Source organism: Eriocheir sinensis, chromosome 37, assembly GCF_024679095.1.
Source record: "Eriocheir sinensis breed Jianghai 21 chromosome 37, ASM2467909v1, whole genome shotgun sequence".
In the NCBI taxonomy this organism is placed as follows: domain Eukaryota; kingdom Metazoa; phylum Arthropoda; class Malacostraca; order Decapoda; family Varunidae; genus Eriocheir; species Eriocheir sinensis.
In genome coordinates this window covers 12,923,787-12,947,147 of record NC_066545.1, presented here as the reverse complement: position 1 = coordinate 12,947,147, position 23,361 = coordinate 12,923,787, and the positions used below count along the sequence as shown (strand labels likewise).

The window sequence follows — 23,361 nt, the reverse complement described above, 5'->3', positions numbered from 1 at the left end:
CCGAGCCGCTGAGCTGAGGGTGACGCGCGGGTCGTAGCTCACAAGTTAACCACGTAATCCCGACAAAGAATCCTCGTTAACTCATTATCTGTACGCTTATGTTTGGGTCCGTTTGCGTTTGTATGGTTCCGTATGACTTGTCGGTGGCACTACTGAAAACGCTTTAACTTAATTACACCGACCGGTTCACCATCAGACTTCCATATCGTCACTTTCGTAAACAAACCGCCTAAGTCATTATTTTCTACTTCACAGGAAATCAGAAAAGAACTCTCATTATCTCATTCGGCTTAAGATTTAGGTCAATTCTAGAACACTCAAACCCTTAATGACCAAGGCAACTATACAAATATGAGAGTCACATGTTAAAAAATTGATGAGACAAAAACCTGGAAATCGCTGAAAAATGACTTGGGCAATTATTTTATGAGGGTGACGATATATAAGTTGGGCGTTTAGTGCACGAGTCCAGTCATATTCTTGAACATTTCGCCCTCCAAGCACACACACACATTTGACTAAGCTTTCGTAGGAGATATGGGCATTTCCAGGATTGTTTTATAACCCTTTTTTCGTAGTTTGACCCTTCTTCTGTACCATGAATCTAGAAAACACTAACAAAAAAAGTCATTCTTGAACATTTCGCCCTCCATGCACACACACATTTGACTAAGCTTTCGTAGGAGATATGGGCATTTCCAGGGATTGTTTTATAACCCTTTTTTCGTAGTTTGACCCTTCTTCTGTACCATGAATCTAGAAAACACTAACAAAAAAAGTCATTCTTGAACATTTTTCACCCTCCATGCACACACACATTTGACTAAGCTTTCGTAGGAGATTTGAGCATTTCCAGGGATTGTTTTATAACCTTTTTTCGTAGTTTGACCCTTCTTCTGTACCATGAATCTAGAAAACACAAAAAAACTCTTATTAATCTTCTTTTCGGCCTTTGGAAATGGTTAATGTGAGGGGCGGAAGCGTCTGATTTTTTTTTTTTTTCTTACAACAAAGGAGACAGCTCAAGGGCGCAAGAAAAAGGAAACAATAATAAAAATAAAAAAACCCGCTACTCGCTGCTCCTATAAAAAGAATCAAAAGAGATGGCCTTGTCCTGAAACGATCATACTCTGACCCGCTGCTTCTTTTTCCCTGCTAAATGTGTCGAAATTGGAAGAGAGGAACGAGGAGAAAGAGAGTCGCTGTGAAGGTGAAGATAAAAGGATGAAGTTATCTTTAAATAAGAGATACGCATAGTCCATCCAGCGGATATGCTCTCTCTCTCTCTCTCTCTCTCTCTCTCTCTCTCTCTCTCTCTCTCTCTCTCTCTCTCTCTCTCTCTTCCGCTGGCTGTCGCTCGGGGTATCACATCATATCCTTGGCAAATGAGTTAGTGTATTCCGGTGGCCGTGAGTTGTGAAGTGTGTGTCCGTCTCTCCATGATTAGTTCGACACACAGTTCAGTCAGATATTAGAGCAGAACTACGGTCAATCTGGAACTCTTGATACCTATCGTTTCGAGTTATATAGTCTGTGTATCCAAAGAGAAATCAAAACTAGTGATTGTATAGTGCCGTGGGGTTGTGACAGACGTAAAAACAGATCTCCTCCTCAGTATGCGCTGGAGTGTTGAAAGTGGAAAAAAATGGATTATGGATACAGTATCGCGTTTTATTTCTTACAGACATGTTACAAATAGCGAAGTATATCCTCCCAAGAATGCGAGAGTTTAAGAAGCGATGCATTGGAGTGTTGAAAGTGTAACAAAAAGAAAGGGCTATTATTAGTGTCGCGGGATTTTGAGGTATGAAAATGTCACCAACGTTCAAAGAATGCTAAGGTTCTAAAAAAAAAAAAAGCATGCGTTGAAGCGTTGAATGTGCAAAAATAATAGATTAGTGATGCAATATCGCGATATTTCGACCAGGGGTGTGGAGTCGGAGTTAAGATTTCCCGACTCCGACTCTCCCGCTCTGCAATCTTTTTTTTTTTTTTTTTTTTTTTTTTTTAGGTGCTGCCTGTAGCGCCGGTAGACACTCTTGAGATCCTTTTTCTAACGTGTATTTACATTCAAATTATGCGTACTCTATATAGACATATGTGGCAGGGCCACATTAAATGGGCAATGTGTGATGAGGGCCTCATATTTCCTGCAATGTGAATATGCACAGTCAGTCAGTGACCCAGTCTGTTTCAGATAAGCGTTTCTTGTCAACTGCTGAGGAGCCTTGATCAGGTTGAGACTTGAAAGTGGAGAAGCGTATGAGTACTACAGGAATCAGACACGTTCGATACAGGATGGTTCATGTGTTGTTGGGTATGTTTTCTCCGACATCGTCTAGTAATTTATCTCAATGATCTGCATAATTATTTAATCAGGCGAAATATCATGAAATATAACATCTTTACACACTGAAGAAAAATCCACGTTAAATCAATATTCCCGCCATAATAACTCAACCCATAATGCTTGCCTGAAATGTCAGCCCACAGGAGCCCCTACAAAAGCTAATTTCTCCCACAAATTTGTGGGAATAACCCACGACGTAGCAAAACTGGCTTAGCGGTTTCATATCACGGCAGTAACGGGCTGGGATTGCCAAAATTAAGAGGCCGCTCAAGGAAGCCTACAGGCGCTTTAGGGAGCACTTAAAAAAAAAAAAACTTTACAACTATATTACACGATAAATGATTACGTTAAGGAGTCGGAGTCGGGGGTATTTTTACCGACTCCGACCCCACACCCCTGAATCGACAGACATACTAAACAGTCTCTCTTTCCTTCCGCCGTCATCACCTCAACACAATGTGATTTTGAGAAGCGATTTATTTTAAGTATTACGCGTAAGTTTCTGCCGTTCATAAAATACACGAAAAAAGTTGGAATGTTCACGGTTATAGCTATGACTCCAGTTCCTTCATAAGCCTTCTTGATCCTGTACACCGTCTTGGGTTACGCTTGGCTCTTGGACACATTCTCAAACATTTCGGTGGTCATACATCTTCTTGATCTTGATAATATCGCTCAGGGCACCAGTGTAGATGCATAACACGCATATTTGGGTTGGCTACTAGGGGGACGTGGGAGCCGAGTGTGCAGGGGAGGAAAGTGAATCAATTGTAATTGTTATTGTCGGTGTGTTGTGGTGACAATTGAGTGTTTATTTGTTTTATGAATGAGTGTATTGTACCGCAGTCTAAAATCTGTTGAGGGAGGCTTTTCGTGCGTGGAAAGTATGAGTGCTTGTATGCGTCAGTGTTCGTGTGATATGTTTGGTATTTTTGGTTGTGTGTGTTAGGAGTAAGTTGACCGCGTTGTGTAAGTATGTATGTGGATCAATGTCATTTGATAAGGCTTTCGTAGAGATTGAGATAGCATTTCCATGGGTAGTTTTAAGGGGCTATTACACTGGGCAAATTTTCCGTGGATTTTCAGTCAAACCACGATTTCCGCTGGCGTGGTTCTCCTATTTCCGTGGTTTTCTGACTTGTCCGCGATCTTCCAAAGCTACGGTCGATTTCACCGAAGGAGGACGGTAGTACTCGCCATCACCATCAGCAGCAATAACAAGAAACAAATGAGAACCACGCTAGCAGAAATCGTAGTTTGACTGGAGATCCACGGAAAATTTGCCCAGTGTAATAGCCCCTTAACCCGATAACTGCGGGGATCATGTTTCTTAAAGGCCCCACTAAGCGAGAAAAAAGAGAAAAAATCATCACTCACGCAAACCATTTCATAATACATATCAACGCATTTCTGATCAGTTTTTGCGTTATCTATTTTGGGGGGTTTATATCATGTCAAAAACTTGGCCCGTCGCTGGTACACGGTAAAGCCACAAATTTGGTCCGTCGCTGCTACCGGGTTAAAGAGGCTTCTGCACCATGAACGTGAAAAACTCCCATGAGAACCCGATTAATTTTGGAAATGGTGGTTGTGAGTGCCGGCAGCATCTGTGAATACGGGCCCAGGTTGGAGTTTTCCGCTCTTCCCCAATAGTGAGCCTTCATGCAGTAAGGGCAGTACCGTCTCTTGCCCGCCACCACACCAGCGTTGCCAAATTATCGTACACAGCGTATTGTATTTTCGTAGTTTCTGACTGATGTCTATAGCAAAAACAAACAAACAAACATCAATAAATAACAGTTTTAACGCAAACTTTAATATCACTTCGTTATTTGTGTAGGTATGAGAGTTTTGAGGCTTAAAAATTATAAATACAATGTGGTGAATACGATAATCTGGCAACGCTGCATCACACCCTTATTTCCCTTCGCTGCTCTGCTAGATTTAATCTATCCCTTATCTATTCCACAACCTCTGCCCACTAAGTTCCCCCCCCCCGCCCCCACTCCCTACCCCACTACCCCTCGTTTCCTGAGAGAGATGAAGGGAAGGTAGCTGAGGTCGGTATTGCCAGACGCTTCCACCCCTCACAGCTTTATTGCCAAACGCCGAGGAGATCAGGCGGGTTGTAATTTTTTTTAATTTTTTTATTATTTTTTTTTAAGGTTCATGTTGCAGTAGAAGGGTCATAAAACTACCCCTGGAATTGCCCACATCTCACACGAAAGCCTTGTCATGTATGTGTGCTTGGGCGCCGTAATGTTTGGCTATGACCCTCAGTGTTGATTCATCGGTAGCCGGAGTTAGTGGCAGCAGCAGTGTTGACCTTCATATATTCCACTCAACATGTACACAGGATGAGAAAGAAACGTCTCGGGGCTGATAAAAGGAGTGGCATTGGGGTTGGACGCCCTCACCAGCGGCTTGGACACACACACACACACACACACACACACACACACACACAGAGAGAGAGAGAGAGAGAGAGAGAGAGAGAGAGAGAGAGAAAGCCGTTGTATATAATTAATGACACCGGAAGGAAAGAGAAAGATACCGAATACTAAAAAATACTTAGTGATAGAGAATATCATGAATCAACGAACGACCCTTTCGGAACAAACAACAACTTGATGCGCCTCAGGAAAACTTTAGAACGCATTTATTGTGCAGGAATGTGTTCAGGCGTCACAAGGACCCCTGCAGGAGCTGGCCGATACCATTGAATCCGACCATGAACAGTCCTTCGTTCTAGAAGTGAGAGTATGTAAAGTAGTAACAGTAGTATGTAGTAGCTACGTATTAGATAAAAAAAATATCATAGAAGTAGAAAAAAAGGGGACAACCAGAAGAGGAGAAGCAAAACAAGCACAAGAATAAGAACAGGCAGAAGAGGGTGTCGTGAAGAAAAGGAAGCAGAAGAAACACAAGAATAAGAACAGGCAGAGAGACGGTGTCGTGAAGAAAAGGAAGCAGAAGAATCACAAGAATAAGAACAGGCAGAAAGAGGGTGTAGTGAAGGCTTGGCCCGTCTTGTAGGTTTCAGCGTGCCAAGCCGAAGCAAGATATGGGTCAATGCTGCTGCCGTCGCTCGTCCTCTCACCCAGGTAACAGCACCAGCCTATTGTGTTGCAGTACTATTTGTTGGACTTAAATTAACAAAACAGTAAGTGAGAGCCGAGTGTAAATAACCAGATATATTCATAGAATAATGTATTTCCATAATAATACATCTTTGTGGTGTGCTCGGACTTTTTTTCTTTCAATCATTGTCAATGTTTTTTCTACGTAGAATTTTTTTTTTTAGCGTTAACTTTTGTGTATATGAATTCTGTATATACAACATTTTAAATGTTTCAGTACTCGTTTCTTATAAAAAATCGACAAGTGTGAGGCTGCCTTTACACCTGTGTTGCTATACAGTGCATTTTCCAGGTGAGTTATACCAGGGGAACATAACTTGTGATGACCCAGATGTCACAGTAGCCCATTGTTCCGTGGTAATAGGTAATGGTGAGGAAGAATGGAAGGCAATAGACAAAGTGGTGGCGCTTTTCGACTACACAGTGGCCGGCGACAACCAGCTGAGCTTCAAGAAAAAAGACACAATGGAGCTGCTCGACAAAAAGTAAGTGTCTCTAGCCATGGTGGTGGTGGTGTCGTGCCGTTCATGGGCACTCCTTAATTATGTAGGTTCATTATACCTCAAAGTAGAATTAATTGTTGATCATTTAAACCAGAGAGTAAAATTAGTAGTTTATTTACCAAGTCTTATAAGGCACTGTTATCGCACACAGGATTATCATCTGCCAAATAATATGGGTAGCGTGACTTTAAGAATATTACTTGAGGTAAATATATTTGTTAAGAGATTCTGATGGTGAACTAAGGGTCAAGGGACAGGGTCCAGCCATAAGAGACTAAATTGTGTCACTAGCATAGTCTAATTACTTATAAATTACCGCAAACACACTGGATAAACTATTAGTTTAAACTAACATGTAAACACAAGAATAAGTAGCACCAACACACGAAGAAAACATAGCAAGTGTTCCCACTAACACGGGGTAACACATAACCTGCTCACTCGGTCTAAACACCACTCATCAACTTAATTAAGCCTTGACTACACGAGCGGTCGATTCTCATGATAACCTCACACACACACACACACACACACACACACACACACACACACACACACAGAAACACATTGAGAGAGAGAGAGAGGGGGGGGGGGGGGAATAAATCGCACTTCTTTGCTAAGCCTTTAATTGTTGCTAGTACATCTGGCAACGCCGCACCAGGGGACTTCCCCTTTCGGGCCCCACCAGACCGGCCTCAACATATATGGAAGACTATAGTGAGTGTTTGCGCTCCACCGTGGTTATCCCTGAGAATAACACACACACCATTTATCCTTTTCCATCTTTCCTCCTCCCTCACACTCTGCTGCACACAACCTCCCGGACATGCTGGCTTTGGTCCCGACGGCGGCCTGCCAGCTTACCATCAGTCAGACTTGCTTCGACACCTCTGTATGGGGCGATACATCGTATAAGAGTCCTCAAATATAATACTATAGCCAATGTATATTGAACACTGAGAGCGGCTCTGTCCTCACCTGTATGGGGCGATACCTCGTATAAGAATGAGTTCGCTGCGCCGTGGTTCCCAACCTTTTTTTCAGGCGACCCCAATCATACACCTCTATAAAAAGTCTTCCAGATATGTTGAGGCCGGTCTGGTGGGGCCCGAAAGGGGAAGTCCCCCTAGTGTAGCGTTGCCAGATGTACTAGCAACAATTAAAGGCTTAGCAAGGAAGTGCGATTTATTTCCTTCTTTCTTCTTTCTTTTTACATCTTACAAATTGCAATTTAGTACAAATTTGTCGATGAGCGGGCTACGACCCGCCGCTGGTGGAGTGTCAGGGCTGGTCGGGTCACCCCACACGCTCCGCTCCCTACAGCGCGGAGCGTTGAGGAGTGTGGTCAGCGTGGAGGAGGAGCGCTCTCTCTCTCTCTCTCTCTCGTGAGAAACCCACATATATATATATATATATATATATATATATATATATATATATATATATATATATATATATATATATATATACGGTTGCATAAACATCTCAGGTTAACTGTTTACATGGGGAAAAATACCATTACAATGGTAGTACATTTCGGGCCATTACAGTGGTGTAATGACTATAATGTCCAGGTGTTAAGGTGTGTCATAAAGGTTGTGGTGGTGGTATGGGGTGTATTTCATCTGTTCATGTAAACTTTGAAGATTAGCTCCTTCCACTCAACCGAACATACCTGACAACCTCTCCCAGCATCCGCTAACCACACGGCTGAGTTTGAGAAGGGCGTGACTTGCTTGTGTATTTGCCAGCGAGCTCGACCCGCTATCTGGTGACTGTCTTAGAAAAAAAAATGCATGCGAAATTTGTAAAATAATATTTCAAGTTTTTCGTTATTATTTGGAAATCACATTTTTTTCTCATAGCTACGGTATAGAGACAATTTATTTAGTAGTAGTATTTAAGAAACGAAGGAACACAAGAAAAAGAATATTAAAATATATATATTTTTCCCCACAGAAACGATCGTCACATGCTATATGCTGTTCCTTTAAAGTTGTACAGTGAATATAATATTACAAGATGCTAAAGATGTATGTATTATGATTTGAATTAGAAATATGAAATAAGTTTAACACTTGATGCTGGTGTTGCGTAGAGTTACTTCCTAGCTGGACTCAAGAGGTCCGCAGGTTTGGAGCTGACAGAGAGTATAGTCATGGTTCAAGGTGAGGGTGTGATGGAGTGTTATAGTAGCTCTGTGGTGAGATGATGTGGTGGTGCAGAGTAGTTGGGGTGAATGGTGAGGTCATCCTTTATTCTCTCCCTCTGCCGACAGTGACCAGGACTGGTGGTTGGTCAGACATCCCGGAAAGACACAAATCGGCTACATCCCCTCGACCTTCGTGGCTCTCGCCGCTACCCTCGAGGCTTATGAGTACGTACTAGTCTGTCCTTTGTTCCCTCTCTTGCGATATTTGAGCAATTTTTAAGGTCGGGAGACGCCAGGCCATAGAAGAAAAAAATATATATTTGCCTCATTTAATAACACAGTGTTTAGGGACACAGTGAAAGTAAAATGGGTAAGTTTGACTGACTTCGGCTCAATACTTTTTTTTTTTTTATGTTAAAAATATTATCAAAAACATACTGTATCTTTTGTGTGATATCACGTTCTTAGTTTTCAATCAATTTCTACGAAACATTAACCCTGAACCAACCAACCACAAAGCTAGCAATCCCCCTTGGGGATTTTTTATATCTTTTGTTGTTGCAGAATATAGCGGTAATGAATATTCAGCAAAAAATAATAAAGGCTGAATTTTCCCACGTTCAGAGCTCTCAGACTCTTAATTATTTTACGGGCGTGTTGTTTACGGGCGTGTTGTTTACGGGAGTCTAATTGGCGGGTATTTACGTGGATGTGTGGACGATGCGTGTCGCCGGCCTGCACCTCTGCTGAGCTATAGCCGGCAGCCTCCTCCTCTTCGGGCCCCGGGTTAGAGACATCCTCGTCCGCCTCAAGGTTTCGATTGAAAACTCGAGACTATCTGTAAGTTTTTTGTTTTTTTTTTTTTTTTTTACGTGTTACGCCGGGATTCTTAGTCTGTCTTCCCCCTTCCCGCGAGGAAACAAGGCTTTCACTCGACCAAACGGTATTATCAGTGACGAGGAGTGTCTTTGATTGCAGCTGAATAAAGAAAATAAAAGCAGTTTATTCTAACGAGGTCTCCTAAAGGGGCTCTCACACATTCCCGGTCCCGGTCCCGATCATCCCCGATGACTCCTGATAAGCCGATCGGGGCCTGGCCGCCGACAAAATAGGCAATAATCCCGCGACCGGCGGCTTACCGCCGGTCTGCCTGCGGTAGACCGGCGACCATATACGATTTTCGATTTCTTCGACCGGCGACTGCAGCAGGTCAGTTGGCGGTAGACCGGCGGCCTGCCGGCGGCAGACCGCCGGTCTACCGGTGGCAGACCTGCGGCACATCGACGAACAAACATTTTCTTTGTATTTTCTTATAGTTATAATTACCTCATAAACAGCTTCATACCTAAATTCATTCGTGTGCGTAAAACACTCTCTCTCTCTCTCTCTCTCTCTCTCTCTCTCTCTCTCTCTCTCTCTCTCTCTCTTTTTTCATCTCTTTCCATCCTCTCCCTTCCTTCCTCACTCTCCTCCATCCCTCCTCTCTCTTCCTCACCCTCCCACCTGTTCCTCCATCCATTCCTTGCCTCTCTCTCTCTCTCTCTATATATATATATCTCTCTCTCTCTCCTCTCTCTCTCTCTCTCTCTCTCTCTCTCTCTCTCTCTCTCTCTCCTCTCTCTCTATATATATATATATATATATATATATATATATATATATATATATATATATATATATATATATATATATATATATATATATATATATATATATATATATATATATATATATATATATATATATATATATATTCCTCCTTTATCTCATCTCCCTCTCTCTCTTCATCCCTCGCTCCTACCTGTTCCTCCTCGTTTTCCTCCTTCCTCCCTTGCTAATCCCCAGGTCAGACACAGATGTTCACTCGCGGTCTACCGCCAGTCTACCGCCGGTCTGCCGCCGGTCTACCGTGGGTGTCGGCGGTTGACCGCCGGTCGACCGGCGACATTTTTCGACACCGCCGGTCGACCGGGCGCGTCGCCGATATCTTTGAAAATTTTAAAGTTGACCGGCGGTGGTCGGCTGCGTCTACGGTCCTCGGGGTTGACCGGCGGTAGACCGGCGGTCTGCCGCCGACAATCCCCGATCTTACAGCCGGTCGACCGGCGACCGGCTTGTCGGGAGTCATCGGGGACGGTCGCGACCAGGACCGGAAATGTGTGAGAGCCCCTTAAGCTCCGCCCACAGGTGACGGGACGAGTTGAGAACGAAACAAACATCGCCACGGGTACCAACCAATTAAACGCATCAATGTAAATTTTCTGCTATATATAGTGTATGTCACTGTATGAAACACTGTTTACACAAGTATTTGCCACACAATATTTTCCACTATAGAAATGTACCTAAAATGCATTAATGTTTCGGTTTTCAACGTTTGTTTGATTTGCAGTAGTACCAACATTACACGGAAAGATAGCTTCGAAGGGGGAAGAGAAACTAGCGTTTAATAATACCTCTTAACGGAAACACACTCTAAGCGACGCTTCAACGAAGAGGGAAGAGCTTCACTGATGATACCGCCGTTAGCCTATAGCGCCGGTAGGCTTTCTTTATGGGGCTGGTGGTCGGCCCCAGCCCGTCATGGCGCAGGCAAGTGTTTATAGTGGCGCCATTTATTCTTGGCTTATGCTAACCCCCGGAACTCATTCTTGATTCACTTGGACGGTTTCCTCTAGAGTCCGGGTTGATGGGTGGTCTTCAGGACAGCAAGTGAGTAGTCTTAGGCCACTCGGCGGTGACTGAAAAATCCCAAGTGGTAGCGGCGGCTTCGAACCCGCGTCGTCCAGAATGCTGTGAATGCGGGATCCGCACTCTAACTACTCAGTCACCTTCCTCTTTGTCGTCATGTTTAATAAAAAACACCAGGGCTGTAATTCGTGCTGGACACCGTCTCCTTCGTCTTCTCTATTCTGGGAGTTATTTTTCTCTGTGGTGAAAAGTAAAACAAGAGAGAAAGACGTTCAGCAGGTGAAGAAAGCGGCGTGCTACCTCCTCTCAAAGCGTCTGAGGAGACACCGAGTGTGTCACCCACTGATGCTCCTCATTCACCACCCAGAGCCGCTTGGTATTGACATATGGTAGTCCATATTATTAAATACTACCAGAACATAAAAAAAAGCGATAAATAATGCTTCAAAATCCTTCAGAGTCATGAGCAACAACAAAACACGTGGCGTGGCGTGCGGCGGGGCTCTTAAAATGAACGTTAACAAAGCCAAATTAAAGATGGAAGGAATTTAGATATCAGTACGTCGTTTTCACAGAACACTGGGAACATTTCAAGGGTACCAAAACTGTTAAAACCCAAATTTCAATGTCTGAGTCGAAAATGGTCATTTTTGTGCGTCTCCCCACCTTGAAAATAATAACAGAAGTATTTGTGAAAGTAATAGAGGGATAATTTAGGAAACAAGATTAACCATAGGGTGCATATGGTCTGAACTTCAATGAATTCTCTCTCTCTCTCTCTCTCTCTCTCTCTCTCTCTCACACACACACACACACACACACACACACACACACATACACACATACACAGGTGGTACCACGGGGACATTACCCGTGTGGAGGCTGAACAGATCCTCCTGAGTGACATCAACACAGTCGGAGCATTCCTTGTTCGCAAATCTTCCCGAACCTGCGGTTATGTCATCAGTATCAAGGTGAGATGGAAGGTCTTGTGACCTCTTTTCTTTATTTATACCATAACTAGGTGGCTGTCATGTGAGTGAAGGGACTAATAACTTAACCTTACTATAACCAAAACAGTCGCTATAAAGGTAGTCCTCGACATACGACCGCAGAGTTATAGACATAGCTAGAGGGTTCCCAGAGCCTGGATTTAGAAGCAACTGGCAGCCATCTTATTGGGTGACGGATGGCGAGACAGAGAGAAATTTAACATCACATAGCTATGTGTGCTACAAGTTACCAGCGCCTCGGCTATGCTCTGTCAGATAGACTTGTTATTTTCTTGTCCATTTTTTACCCTCTAATTATTGTTACATTGGTATATGGAGTTGAACCCTCTAGTCTATAACTCTGTGCATACGACCCACGCGACTAACGACCGCACACACTTACGACCAGGCCAATAACATTAGTAATACTTAATTGGTCGCGCAATGACTTCACATTTCAAATATCCCGCTGTGGATGGAGGAGCAGGTTTTTTTTTTTTTTTTTTTTTTTTTCACTGCGCTCCAGCGCCTTCCCTCCCACCCCGCCGCCGCTCAAAATCCACAAGACTCCACATGTGCTGACCCTACCCCAGACGGGATGGGATAAGGCAGGAGAAGGGGAGTCAAACCGATCACGCGATCATCTGATTGCAACGAAAATAGTGCCCCACAACAATGTAACAATAACTAACTCACAATATTCCCGCAGCATCCCCTTGCCGTTTACTGCAAACAGCAATCCCAGTTAAACAGAAATTAAGAAGATGCAACAGGGGTGACACTGGCCAGTGGCCACTCGTATAACTACGACGTATCATTTGTTTAAAAACACTGTTCCCTTCCTCCCCGCCATCAGAACCCTCTGGACAACGACTTGGCAGGAGTATAGCTACCACCGCAATCTTGGTAAAACTTGATGGCTCCATTGTGTAACATTGCACAACGTTGCATGGCAAACGGGCCACCCGAACGAAAAATTGGAATGAGGCGAATGCATGAAGACAGGCGGAGAGGATAGAAGGCGCGGCCCGCGGGAACGCGTCTCTGCGGCGGGATATTTGAATGATATTTTATATTTAATGTTAGTCTCGACTACAGCCGGCCTGTCGGCCCCGAACTCCGTTGTAACTCGACAACGTGGTTATACAATGTCACCGTGAAGTCGACCTATACTTCACCCTAAAGGCAGGATTGTTTTCTAGACCACAGAAAGTAGACTAAGACTTTAGCTGTGACATATGCAAGTTATATATTGTAGTGGTTCTTAACCTGGGTTTGACGATACCCCAGGGCTTCAGCTAGTGAACCAGTCTCAGATGTTTGACAGAGGCCCTCCAAAAGACATGCAAAATTTCTATCATTTTAATGTCAGAGTGAATTATTATATGCAAAATTTATGCAAGTACAGTCAAACCTCACCATTTGCGCACATATGGGCGGTCTGAAGGTGCGCAAATGGCGAATGCGCAAATGGCGAACTTAATAACCTATGGGGAAAAATACATATGGGCGGTCACGGCCCAAAACCCCCCCTACCAGCAAAAAATAAATAAATAAATAAATAAAAACACCTCTGCTGGCAGGAAACACATCTTACGCATGGCCAATCTCACTTTTTTCTTCCCCTGTCCACCTTAATCACTTCCACCTGTGCTATGGTTATCATCCGGTTCTTACTGGGTTTAGGCTTCGATGACGCTGCGTGCAGCATGATGGTGGTGCAAAGGTGAGGCAGAAAACATTGAATACTCGCAGTCACCACGAGGCGAGGAAAGGCGATCAGGTTATGGCGGGAAACGACATGTTGTGTACATTGGCAGTGTTCTTCACTGGCGGCAGAGGGCGCGCGGGTGGTAGACAGCTGTAGCTCGCCAGCGGACGCCATTTTGCTGCCAGAACAGCTAGTAAACGTCCTCAGAAGATCAGCGGACCCCATTTTGCTGCCAGAACAGCTAGTAAACGTCCTCGAGATAAGCGGACGCCATTTTGCTGCCAGAACAGCTAGTAAACGTCAAGATCAGCGGACGCCATTTTTCTGCCAGAACAGCTAGTAAACGTCCCTAGGAAATCAGCGGACGCCATTTTGCTGCCAGAACAGCTAGTAAACGTCCTCAGAAGATCAAAGGACGCCATTTTGCTGCCAAAACAGCTAGTAAACGTCCTTAGAAGATCAGCGGACGCCATTTTGCTGCCAGTGAGACGCTGTTACCATAGGGGCGAGGTGCGCAAATGGCAAGACCACCTGCGCAAATGGTGGGATGATGGCTGTAGATGGCGAGGGCGCAAATGGTGAGGTTTTACTGTGTACCAAGGTAACTGAAGCAAGTGATTCCCATGCACTTGAATGACTTGGGAAATTCATTTGATGGATATATCCCTGACATAGCACAGTACCCAGCATGGATGAGATGGCCATTTACTTTCGATGTTGCAAAGGCATATGTCATTGATCAATACCCTGATGACGTTATCGAACTTCACCAGAGCCACACTCAACAGCACTCAATGTTGTCAGGGTTGCCAAATGGAGGGGTATCTCCTCAATGCTAAAAGAGCCCCTGAGATCCTCACGCCGTTTGTTACAACGTATCTGTGAACATGCGTTTTCAAAATTGGTGCACCTAAAAAAGAAACAGAGCAGCTTGCATGCGACATTGCTATGAGGTGCCACTTACAATTGCTATGAGGTGCCACTTACAATTGCTATGAGGTGCCACTTACGATTGCTATGAGGTGCCACTTACAATTGCTATGAGGTGCCACTTACAATTGCTATGAGGTGCCACTTACAATTGCTATGAGGTGCCACTTACAATTGCTATGAGGTGCCACTTACAATTGCTATGAGGTGCCACTTACAATTGCTGTGAGGTGCCACTTACAATTGCTATGAGGTGCCACTTACAATTGCTATGAGGTGCCACTTACAATTGCTATGAGGTGCCACTTACCATAACAAAGACATGCACTTTTCAGATCACCTCCCAAAAGCAAGAACAATATTCGCTTTAAGATCCAGTTCTTATTATCCAAATATACTCTTGAATTTTGAAGCAATTTTTCTTTCATTTTCATATTAATTGAAATGAAATTATGTTATTATTACTATCCAAATATACTCTTGAATTTTTAGTTTTTCTTTGATTTTTTTTTTCTTTTTTTTTGTGTGTGTGTGATCAAAATGTAATTTATTTTTACATTATCCATATATATTTGCAAATTTGGAAGCAGTTTTTCTCTCATTGTTTTTTTTATATTTATTTATTTGATTTATTTTTATTTTATTTATTTATTTATTTATTTTGTCATATTTTAGGGGTTCAGCTAGTGAGTGGAAGATTTCATTAAAGTTCAGTGCTTCTGATAAGGTTCGCAATCACTGATCTATCAGCAGAAATGACCCTTTTATTACATTTGTTCCATCCCCAGTGTTACGCTCCAAACAACTCATTTCGCATCAAGCATCATGCCATCACTGAAACAGAGGATGGATCCTTTAAGATGCAGAACCTTGTATTCCCATCACTCTTTGACCTGGTGGAAAATTCCTTCATGGTCATTGGGGACTCATCACTTTCTTCAGATGTGGTGAAGCACCCGTGTGTCAGACCATCACCCACCGTGTATGATATATCTCCTGATGTAAGAGACCAATGGGAGATTAAAGCGGAAGAACTAGATTTTGAGAAGAAACTGGGAAGCGGCTCCTTTGGTGAAGTGTGGCTCGGTGAGTGCTTGAGGCAGAGTGTATCTGAAGGCCGCTGTAACACCACCATGTGGCCTGACAACCAAAGTTATTAGAGATAACCCTCAATTTCATATATTTTAAGGGCAAAGGGTTATCTGAAAAATCTAGGAGTTTTAATGTCCCTAATATTGGAAAAGTAAAGTAATACATGGTCACGAGTTAGAGGAAGGCAGCCGCCACACCCTCCAGTCTATCGGCCCTGATTTCATGATGATATTGAGACAAGAACAAGCCTCACTGTATTACATGGATTACGTACAAAATTGCAAAGGCCTTGAGGCTTCCAGTTCATGACCAAACGGAAGATTTTCCTGTTGCGATCACTGCCACTGTGCCATTTTATTTACATAGAACAGACCAGATACTTTCAGTCTTGCTGTCCTCTTTGGTATTATGATCATGCAAAAATGCTGACATTGCTCATCCACTGTCAGTCTTATCTTATTAAAGTGGAACAAAAAGACAAGGCTTACCAGTTCATGGCCAGACACAACAAAAATATAACTGCTGCTGTCTTGTTGACTGATGGATGTCCCGGTCAGTGTTCGATAAGTGTTAGTCTTTGTGGAGCCATTGGTGGCTACAAAAATTACTTTAATTAATATCAAAATTGGATAAATGTCAATGCAACGTGTGCTATCCACATGCTCACAGCCATACACACAAAAACTGTGCTGCCATTACTCACCAAATCAGGCAGACATCCCACATGGTCAGCGATCAAAAAATAATACAATTGTATGTTGAAATTATGCTTATCTGAATTTTGGTTGAAAAATATTGGAATCAAATGTCTACTGTATTTAGTTGCCATCTCCACAAAAATGTATCCTAAAGTAATTTTTGTGCTTTGGCATCTGAAACTTTAGCACCGCACCCATAATGATAACAATAAGAATGATAAGAGAGAGAGAGAGAGAGAGAGAGAGAGAGAGAGAGAGAGAGAGAGAGAGAGAGAGAGAGAGAGAGAGAGAGAGAGAGAGAGAGAGAGAGAGAGAGAGAGAGAGACCTTGTCTTCTGTGAGTTTTGGAGAATTATTATTGATTCATAACTTAATTTTGTTGTCATCATTTACTCTGTATATGTATTTTCTAAATAGTTTATCAAGATGTTATATATATATATATATATATATATATATATATATATATATATATATATATATATATATATATATATATATATATTTATATATATATATATATAATTTAATATTGTGTGTGTGTGTGTGTGTGTGTGTGTGTGTGTGTGTGTGTGTGTGTGTGTGTGTCCTCTGCCCTCCAACAGGTAAGATGAACAGCGTACTAGTGGCCATTAAGATGATGAGAGAAGGCAAAATGAATCCCGAGGACTTCCTAGCCGAGGCCAAGGTGATGAAGGAGCTGCGTCACCCCAACATCCTCACCCTGTATGCTGTGTGCTCGCGGGAGGAACCGCTGCTCATCATCACCGAGTTCATGTCTGAAGGTTCACTGCTCGATGTACTAAGGAATCAGCCGCTCGTCCTGCAGCAGCAGCTATATGCCAGTGCACAGGTACACATCAACCCCCACAGGGTCATGCCAAGTTGTATATTTTTCATTGTTTTTATTCACCTAAGATAATCTGAAAATTACAGGGAAGCAAATGTGCTAACCACTGCACTACAAACTTATGTAAGTGTGTGTGTGTATTTGTCTAGTTGGATTTACCTAGTTGTAGTTTTACAGGGCCTGGGCTTACGCTCGTGTGGTCCCTTCTCCATATCTCTATTTGTCCAGCTTTTCCTTTAAGTTGTGCACACTCTTCGCCGATACTACATCCTCACTTAGTCTGTTCCAAACCTCTATGTTTCCTTTCCTCAACTTTTTACTGTGCCCTCGTGTGTTACTGACGTTTCTTCCTTCTCTTAGTAGTAACTCCTCATTGTCTACTTCCTCCATTTTAATCAATAGTTTATAAATTTGTATTAGGTCTCCTCTTTCTCATCTTTGTTCCAGTGTTGGTAGGTCCATTTCCTTTAACCTTTCTTCATATGACAATCCCTCCAGTTCTGGAACCATTTTTGTTGCCATCCTTTCAACTCCTTTGTATTCTTTCTATTTTTTTTTAATGTGTTTCTTCTTATGAGGAGACCACACCATTTCCGCATATTCCAATTTTGGTCTAATCATAGTGGTTATTACCTTTTTCATCACATCCTCATCCATGTAGTGGAATGCTAATCCTATATTTCTTACTATTCTATACTTATCACCGAATATCCTATTAACATGACTCTCGGGCTGTTGATTATCCTGTATTGTCACTCCCAGATCTCTCTCTTCTTGAACTTTTTTTAATATTTCTCCATCTCCCATTCTATATGTCCATTTTGGTCTCACTTCACTCTTTCTCATTTCCATTACATGACATTTCTTCACATTGAACTCCATCTCCCATTTCATACTCCAATTCCAAATCTTATTCAGCTCCTCTTGCAGAATTTCAGTCTTTACTGTTTCTTATATGTCTCAGCAGTTTCGCATCGTCTGCAAACAGGCTCATATAACTGCTTACTTTCTCTGGCATATCATTTATATATACAGTACCAGGAAAAGTATTGGCGCCAATACCGATCCTTGAGGCACTCTACTATCTACAATTCTCCATTCTGATTTCATGTTCTTTACCACTGTTCTCATCTCTCTTCCCCTTAAGTAACTTTCCATCCAGTTCTTCATTTTCCCTTTCAAACCTCCTTTATTTTCCAGCTTCCATAGTAATCTTGTGTGTGGAACTTTATCAAGAGCCTTCTTCAGGTCCAAGTGTGTGTGTGTGTGTGTGTGTGTGTGTGTGTGTGTGTGTGTGTGTGTATTTACCTATTTGTTGCCTACAGGGCCCGAACTAAGCTCTAATAGTCCCATCTCCATATCTACATTCATCCAGCCTTTCCTTCATTTGATGGACACTGCTCGCCTCCACCACTTCTTCCCGCAAGCTGTTCCAGGTGTTAATACTTCTATGTGGAAAACTATACTTTTTCAAGTCACTCAAACAGGTTCCTTTATTAAGTTTCTTTCCATGTCCTCTCAGCCCCCGCGTTCTCGCAGTAAAGAAGAGATCATCTCTATCCACCTCATCAAACTTATTTACCAACTTATACAGCGTGATCAGATCTCCTCTCTCCCTTCTTTGTTCCAATGTCGTCAAGTCCATCTTCAATCTGTCTTCATACATCATATTCGAGAGTTCTGGGACCATTTTAGTAGCAATTCTGTGTGTGTGTGTGTGTGTGTGTGTGTGTGTGTGTGTGTGTGTGTGTGTGTGTAATTCACCACGGCCTGATCACGAGTTGGACTCGCTTTCGCCAGCAGGTACCCTCCCGACACGAGCAAGTACATGCTCATTATCGTCAATCTCTGGGTACTGCCAGGACCTTACACACCACACACCCCATCCCCCTTGCTCAAGGGGGGACAGTAACCACTCCTAGTCAACGGAAAGAATCTGTGTGTGTGTGTGTGTGTATGTTAGCTTGAGCAGCAGTTACCGTGCACTGCCAGTCTAGTATGTACTATGCATATCAGCTTGCCCTCTTTAATGTTCCTAGGAGTTAACAACTCGACCTGCAGAAATAGCTACGTGTTTCTGTGTATGCGTACCACACAACAAAAGATTTGAGTTCAAATTTTAGTCAGGGAAAATTTGGGCTCTGAAATTAGAATTGGATGTCAGTCACAGTGTATGATGTCATATGAGAATTAGGAGGCATAGATTGCAGATTCTGTATGTCTGAGTCACCCAAATCAATTTGCTCTCAGGCTGCAGCTGGCATGGAATACCTAGAGGGACAACAACTGATCCACCGAGACATAGCAGCCAGGAACATCTTGGTGGGCCCATGTCTTGTGTGCAAGGTGGCAGACTTTGGCCTGTCCAAGCTGCATGATGAGGCTGTCTATGAGAAGACCCAGTCCAGTATGTATGATACAATAGATACAAAATTGTGTAAATAGAAGATTAAAGCTGTGGACAGACTCTAGAAAGTCTAGGATACTGAGCAGGTACTAGGGAGATTTAAGGCTGTTTAACCATCAATACAGTGAAATGAAAAAATATTTGGAAAAGTTATATGACTGTTGCTAGAATGTGAGATAGGAAGGTGTCACATAAATTGTCTGGGAATATGGGGCTCCAATAATAATAAGAAGAATAACAATACTAATAAGTTTGATATCAATAATAAACAGCATATAGTAATGGTGACATTTGATTTTTGACAGAAAGTCGGTTGCCCGTAAAATGGACTGCACCAGAATGTTTAATGTACCAGAGGTACAGCAGCAAGTCAGATGTTTGGTCATTTGGTGTGATGATGATTGAAATTCTGACCCATGGGGCTGTGCCCTACCCAGGTGAGTGAGTGACGCACACGCTGTCATGCTTTTTCTACAGAGGCAGGGCCAAGGCTGTTTACATAATTATCATGAACAACATTATAAATTGACTAAACACCTGTGTGCAACAGTATTTATACAGTCATACCTCACTTAACAAGTTTAATTCGTTCCAGAATTTTGCTCGCAAACCCAAAAAATTGTAACCCTAAACAAACTTCCCCATTTAAATTAACATAAATACCATTAATGCACCCCATATCCCCTGTAATATTAACTTGAAAATCATTTTACATGTTATTTTATACAAAATAAAAGCAATTATATTAACAAATAGCTATGATAAATCATTTAAATAATATAGTATAATAATATAAATATAAAAAGCTAGTATAATATATAAGTAATATAGTAATATATAGTGTTGAAAACACAAAGACCGCACACTAGAGCACAAACGTAAGCAGACACGAGCGCACGGGTGCTGCCTCTGCTAGTGTACTGTACAACGCGGACTGAAAGCAGTACTGGGCATTTTCCTCTTTCCATTGGAGCTAGAAGCAACTGTAGTTGCCTATATGCCCAACTGGGAGAGAGTTGTTGGTTTGGGTAAACACTCCTGTCCTCCCGTCTTTGAAGCCATGATTGTGTCCACAACCACTTCTTCCTTCCATTTAACTGTAGCAACAAGTCCAGAATTTGAGTAACAGCAGCACAAGCCACAACAGCTCTTACTTCTGCAAATGGCGCCATTTGGATACAGGGCGACCAGTTTGTTTATGTTGTGGATACGGGCAACCAACCTTGGTCGTGTGTGACACACACCCAGAAAAGTTGAAGTTGCCAGTTGCACATATTGCCAATGCAGTTGGAGGAAAAAGGCCCATTGTGGCACCAGCTTGAGACCCCATTCCCATTGTTTTTTGTTCTGAGCCTTCTCGTCTTGTGGCGAACAAAGGGAACCCACGCTTGCGTCCTCGACTTGTACAAACTTGATGCTCGTACACCAAGTTCCCACTCGTAAACCAAGGCATTTATATTGAATTTCTTTTGCTCATAAATCAAAATGCTCATAAACTGAGGCACATGTAAACCAAGGTATTACTGTAATTTAAAACTCAAAATCAACTATAACTGACAGTATTCATTGTTGTTGCCTGCATATTATTGATACTGACTACTATTTCCTATGCATAGACTATCATATATTATCCACGAAATCAGACACTCTGTGTGACAGCAAGTTGACAGAGCCTCAGACTTGGGCACTGCAACCATGGTACACATTGATGCTGCCACTGCAGTGGTGCCCTCTATTGGAATCAAGTAATATCAACCAAGGAAACGTGCACTTGCAAAAGTAACTATGTAGATATTTTTATGCGTTCATTTTATACTAGGGACATTATTTTCCTATAACCAAATATTATAACACATTTGCCATATTTTCAATGTTATTGTTAAATACAATAACACAAAAATTGGCCCTAATGTATGTCAGAGAGGCCTCAGAACTACCCTAAACACGCTTCTCTCGCCTCCGACCACCCAGCATTTTGAGCTGGGCTAAGCCCCCAATGTTTCAAGGTCCTAAATACGCCCCTGGGCTGGGTGTGGCGGGAGTCAGGTGACGCTCTGTGTGTGTGTGTGTGTGTGTCTCTCTCTCTCTCTCTCTCTCTCTCTCTCTCTCTCTCTCTCTCTCTCTCTCTATCTATATATATATATATATATATATATATATATATATATATATAACCCCCATGTGTCCAATATGGAGACCCCTTGGCTACCATACAAGCAATGTAAGTAAAGAGAGGAGTAGTTGGTGTAGGATATAGATGGCAGCGGGCCCTTGTTGTACAAATGCGGTGTCGGCTATAGCCAACAGCGGGGCTATATGGGTTAAATCACATAATCTTAACAGTATCATATATTGTTCTTATACATTACCATTTACACATCAACTGAGGCTCTATAAACAACAGTTTCAGATCGTTAATGATTTGTAGACAGATAACAAAACCCAATACATGCCCATTGTCTTCAACTCCTCCTCCTTCTCTTTCTCCTCCCCAGGATACACCAACCAGCAGGTACTTGAGGCCATCAATTCAGGATACCGAATGCCCCAACCTGAGGGGTGTCCATGCTCACTTTATGAGCTTATCTTAAAGTGCTGGAAAATTGATTCTGAGAGTCGGCCCACCTTCTCCTTCATCCACGACTATCTTCAAAATTATGATGTACAGTGTGAAAATTCCTATTATGATGAATCTGTCCAATGACTGTGTATGTGAGTGTGTTAGAGGTTATCATGGGCTAGCCTGCGCCCGCAAGTCCTTCTGGCGTGCGCAGTATGGGGCAGGTGCAGGTGTACTATGCAAATGTTTTGTGCAGGTGCGGCGGCTGCGACTTTGACTGTCTACCTTTGATTCAGTATTATTTACAGCTCTTCTAATCAACATTATACACACAATATTAGTGACTGCCACATGTCAGTTTCATTTGCATACCGTCGTTTTGATCATTTCAATAATTTTATTTAAGACATTGTGAAGCCCAAGTGCCTCATGATGATTTGTGTGTAAAGTTAATACATGTAAAGTATTAATACAACAAGGCATTCAAGTTGAAGTCTGTGTTGCTACATTAAGGGTAGTTCAACTTGGCATCTTGCCATCTTATCTGTATAATCAGACTGATAACATATGACATGTTTGAGTCAGAAAAGTATGATTTTTAAAAGCTTTTCTTAGTATTGTATGTTAACTCCCAGGCAAGACAGAAAAATGCAATATGATGAAGCAACTCCAAATACATATAATCAATTCAAATTGATTTTCTTTCATAATAGTCAATATGAGGCAGTGGCAGATCTAGAAAATAATTTGGGGGGGGCACTAGGCATTCGGCTCGCAACTGAAATTTCTCAGTTGAATAGAGATTTTGGGTTCTATTTCCGGGCAGAGTGAGAGTTAAAATGGGCTTTCTCTCTCCTAGAAGGGTTAAAAACTCAAGTTCCATGACCAACCTCTGGCAAGTAAAGTTTGACGGTTGATTTTGGAACTTTTATGTATCTGCATCAAAATAAGCTCCCATGCCTGTCTGGGAAACCTGGGCACACTTCAGGAGAGCGGAAAATCCAAATTGGCGGAGGTGACCATCTTGATAAAATAGAATTTTCATCAAAAGCTCCAAATACCTTATTAATACCTCTTTTATTGGCTAATTTGAGGGCAAGGAATCCATTTATGCTGTTATTTTTATGATTAAAGCACTCATTGATGATAAATTCTAAGGTGGCTGGCATTTGTAGTGAAAGATACCAACTTATTCTGATGGATGGTATATAATTCATTTGTTCTTGTGTACTAATTATCTATTTGCATGACACTTGTGTTATTTTTTCAGATAGATGTTGACAGCA

The 23,361-nt window shown here is 42.3% G+C and overlaps 1 protein-coding gene across 6 annotated transcripts; it reads left to right on the top strand.

The window, feature by feature from the left end:
- The first annotated feature begins 1,384 nt into the window (after positions 1 to 1,384).
- LOC127008273 (tyrosine-protein kinase SRK3-like) lies at positions 1,385 to 22,487 on the top strand. Of its 6 annotated transcripts, none has more exons than XM_050880061.1 (10): positions 1,385 to 1,427; positions 5,021 to 5,454; positions 5,771 to 5,975; positions 8,272 to 8,370; positions 11,687 to 11,810; positions 15,258 to 15,555; positions 16,864 to 17,111; positions 19,359 to 19,515; positions 19,821 to 19,952; positions 22,011 to 22,487. In XM_050880061.1, the coding sequence occupies exons 2-10, from the start codon at positions 5,415 to 5,417 to the stop codon at positions 22,217 to 22,219; spliced, it is 1,512 nt and encodes a 503-aa protein (XP_050736018.1). In that variant the 5' UTR covers positions 1,385 to 1,427; positions 5,021 to 5,414; the 3' UTR covers positions 22,220 to 22,487. The 6 variants fall into 6 exon arrangements, with proteins under 6 accessions (XP_050736018.1, XP_050736020.1, XP_050736019.1 ...); XM_050880063.1 differs by having other exon boundaries at positions 1,392 to 1,409; XM_050880062.1 differs by having other exon boundaries at positions 1,396 to 1,423.
- The last annotated feature ends 874 nt before the right edge of the window (positions 22,488 to 23,361 follow it).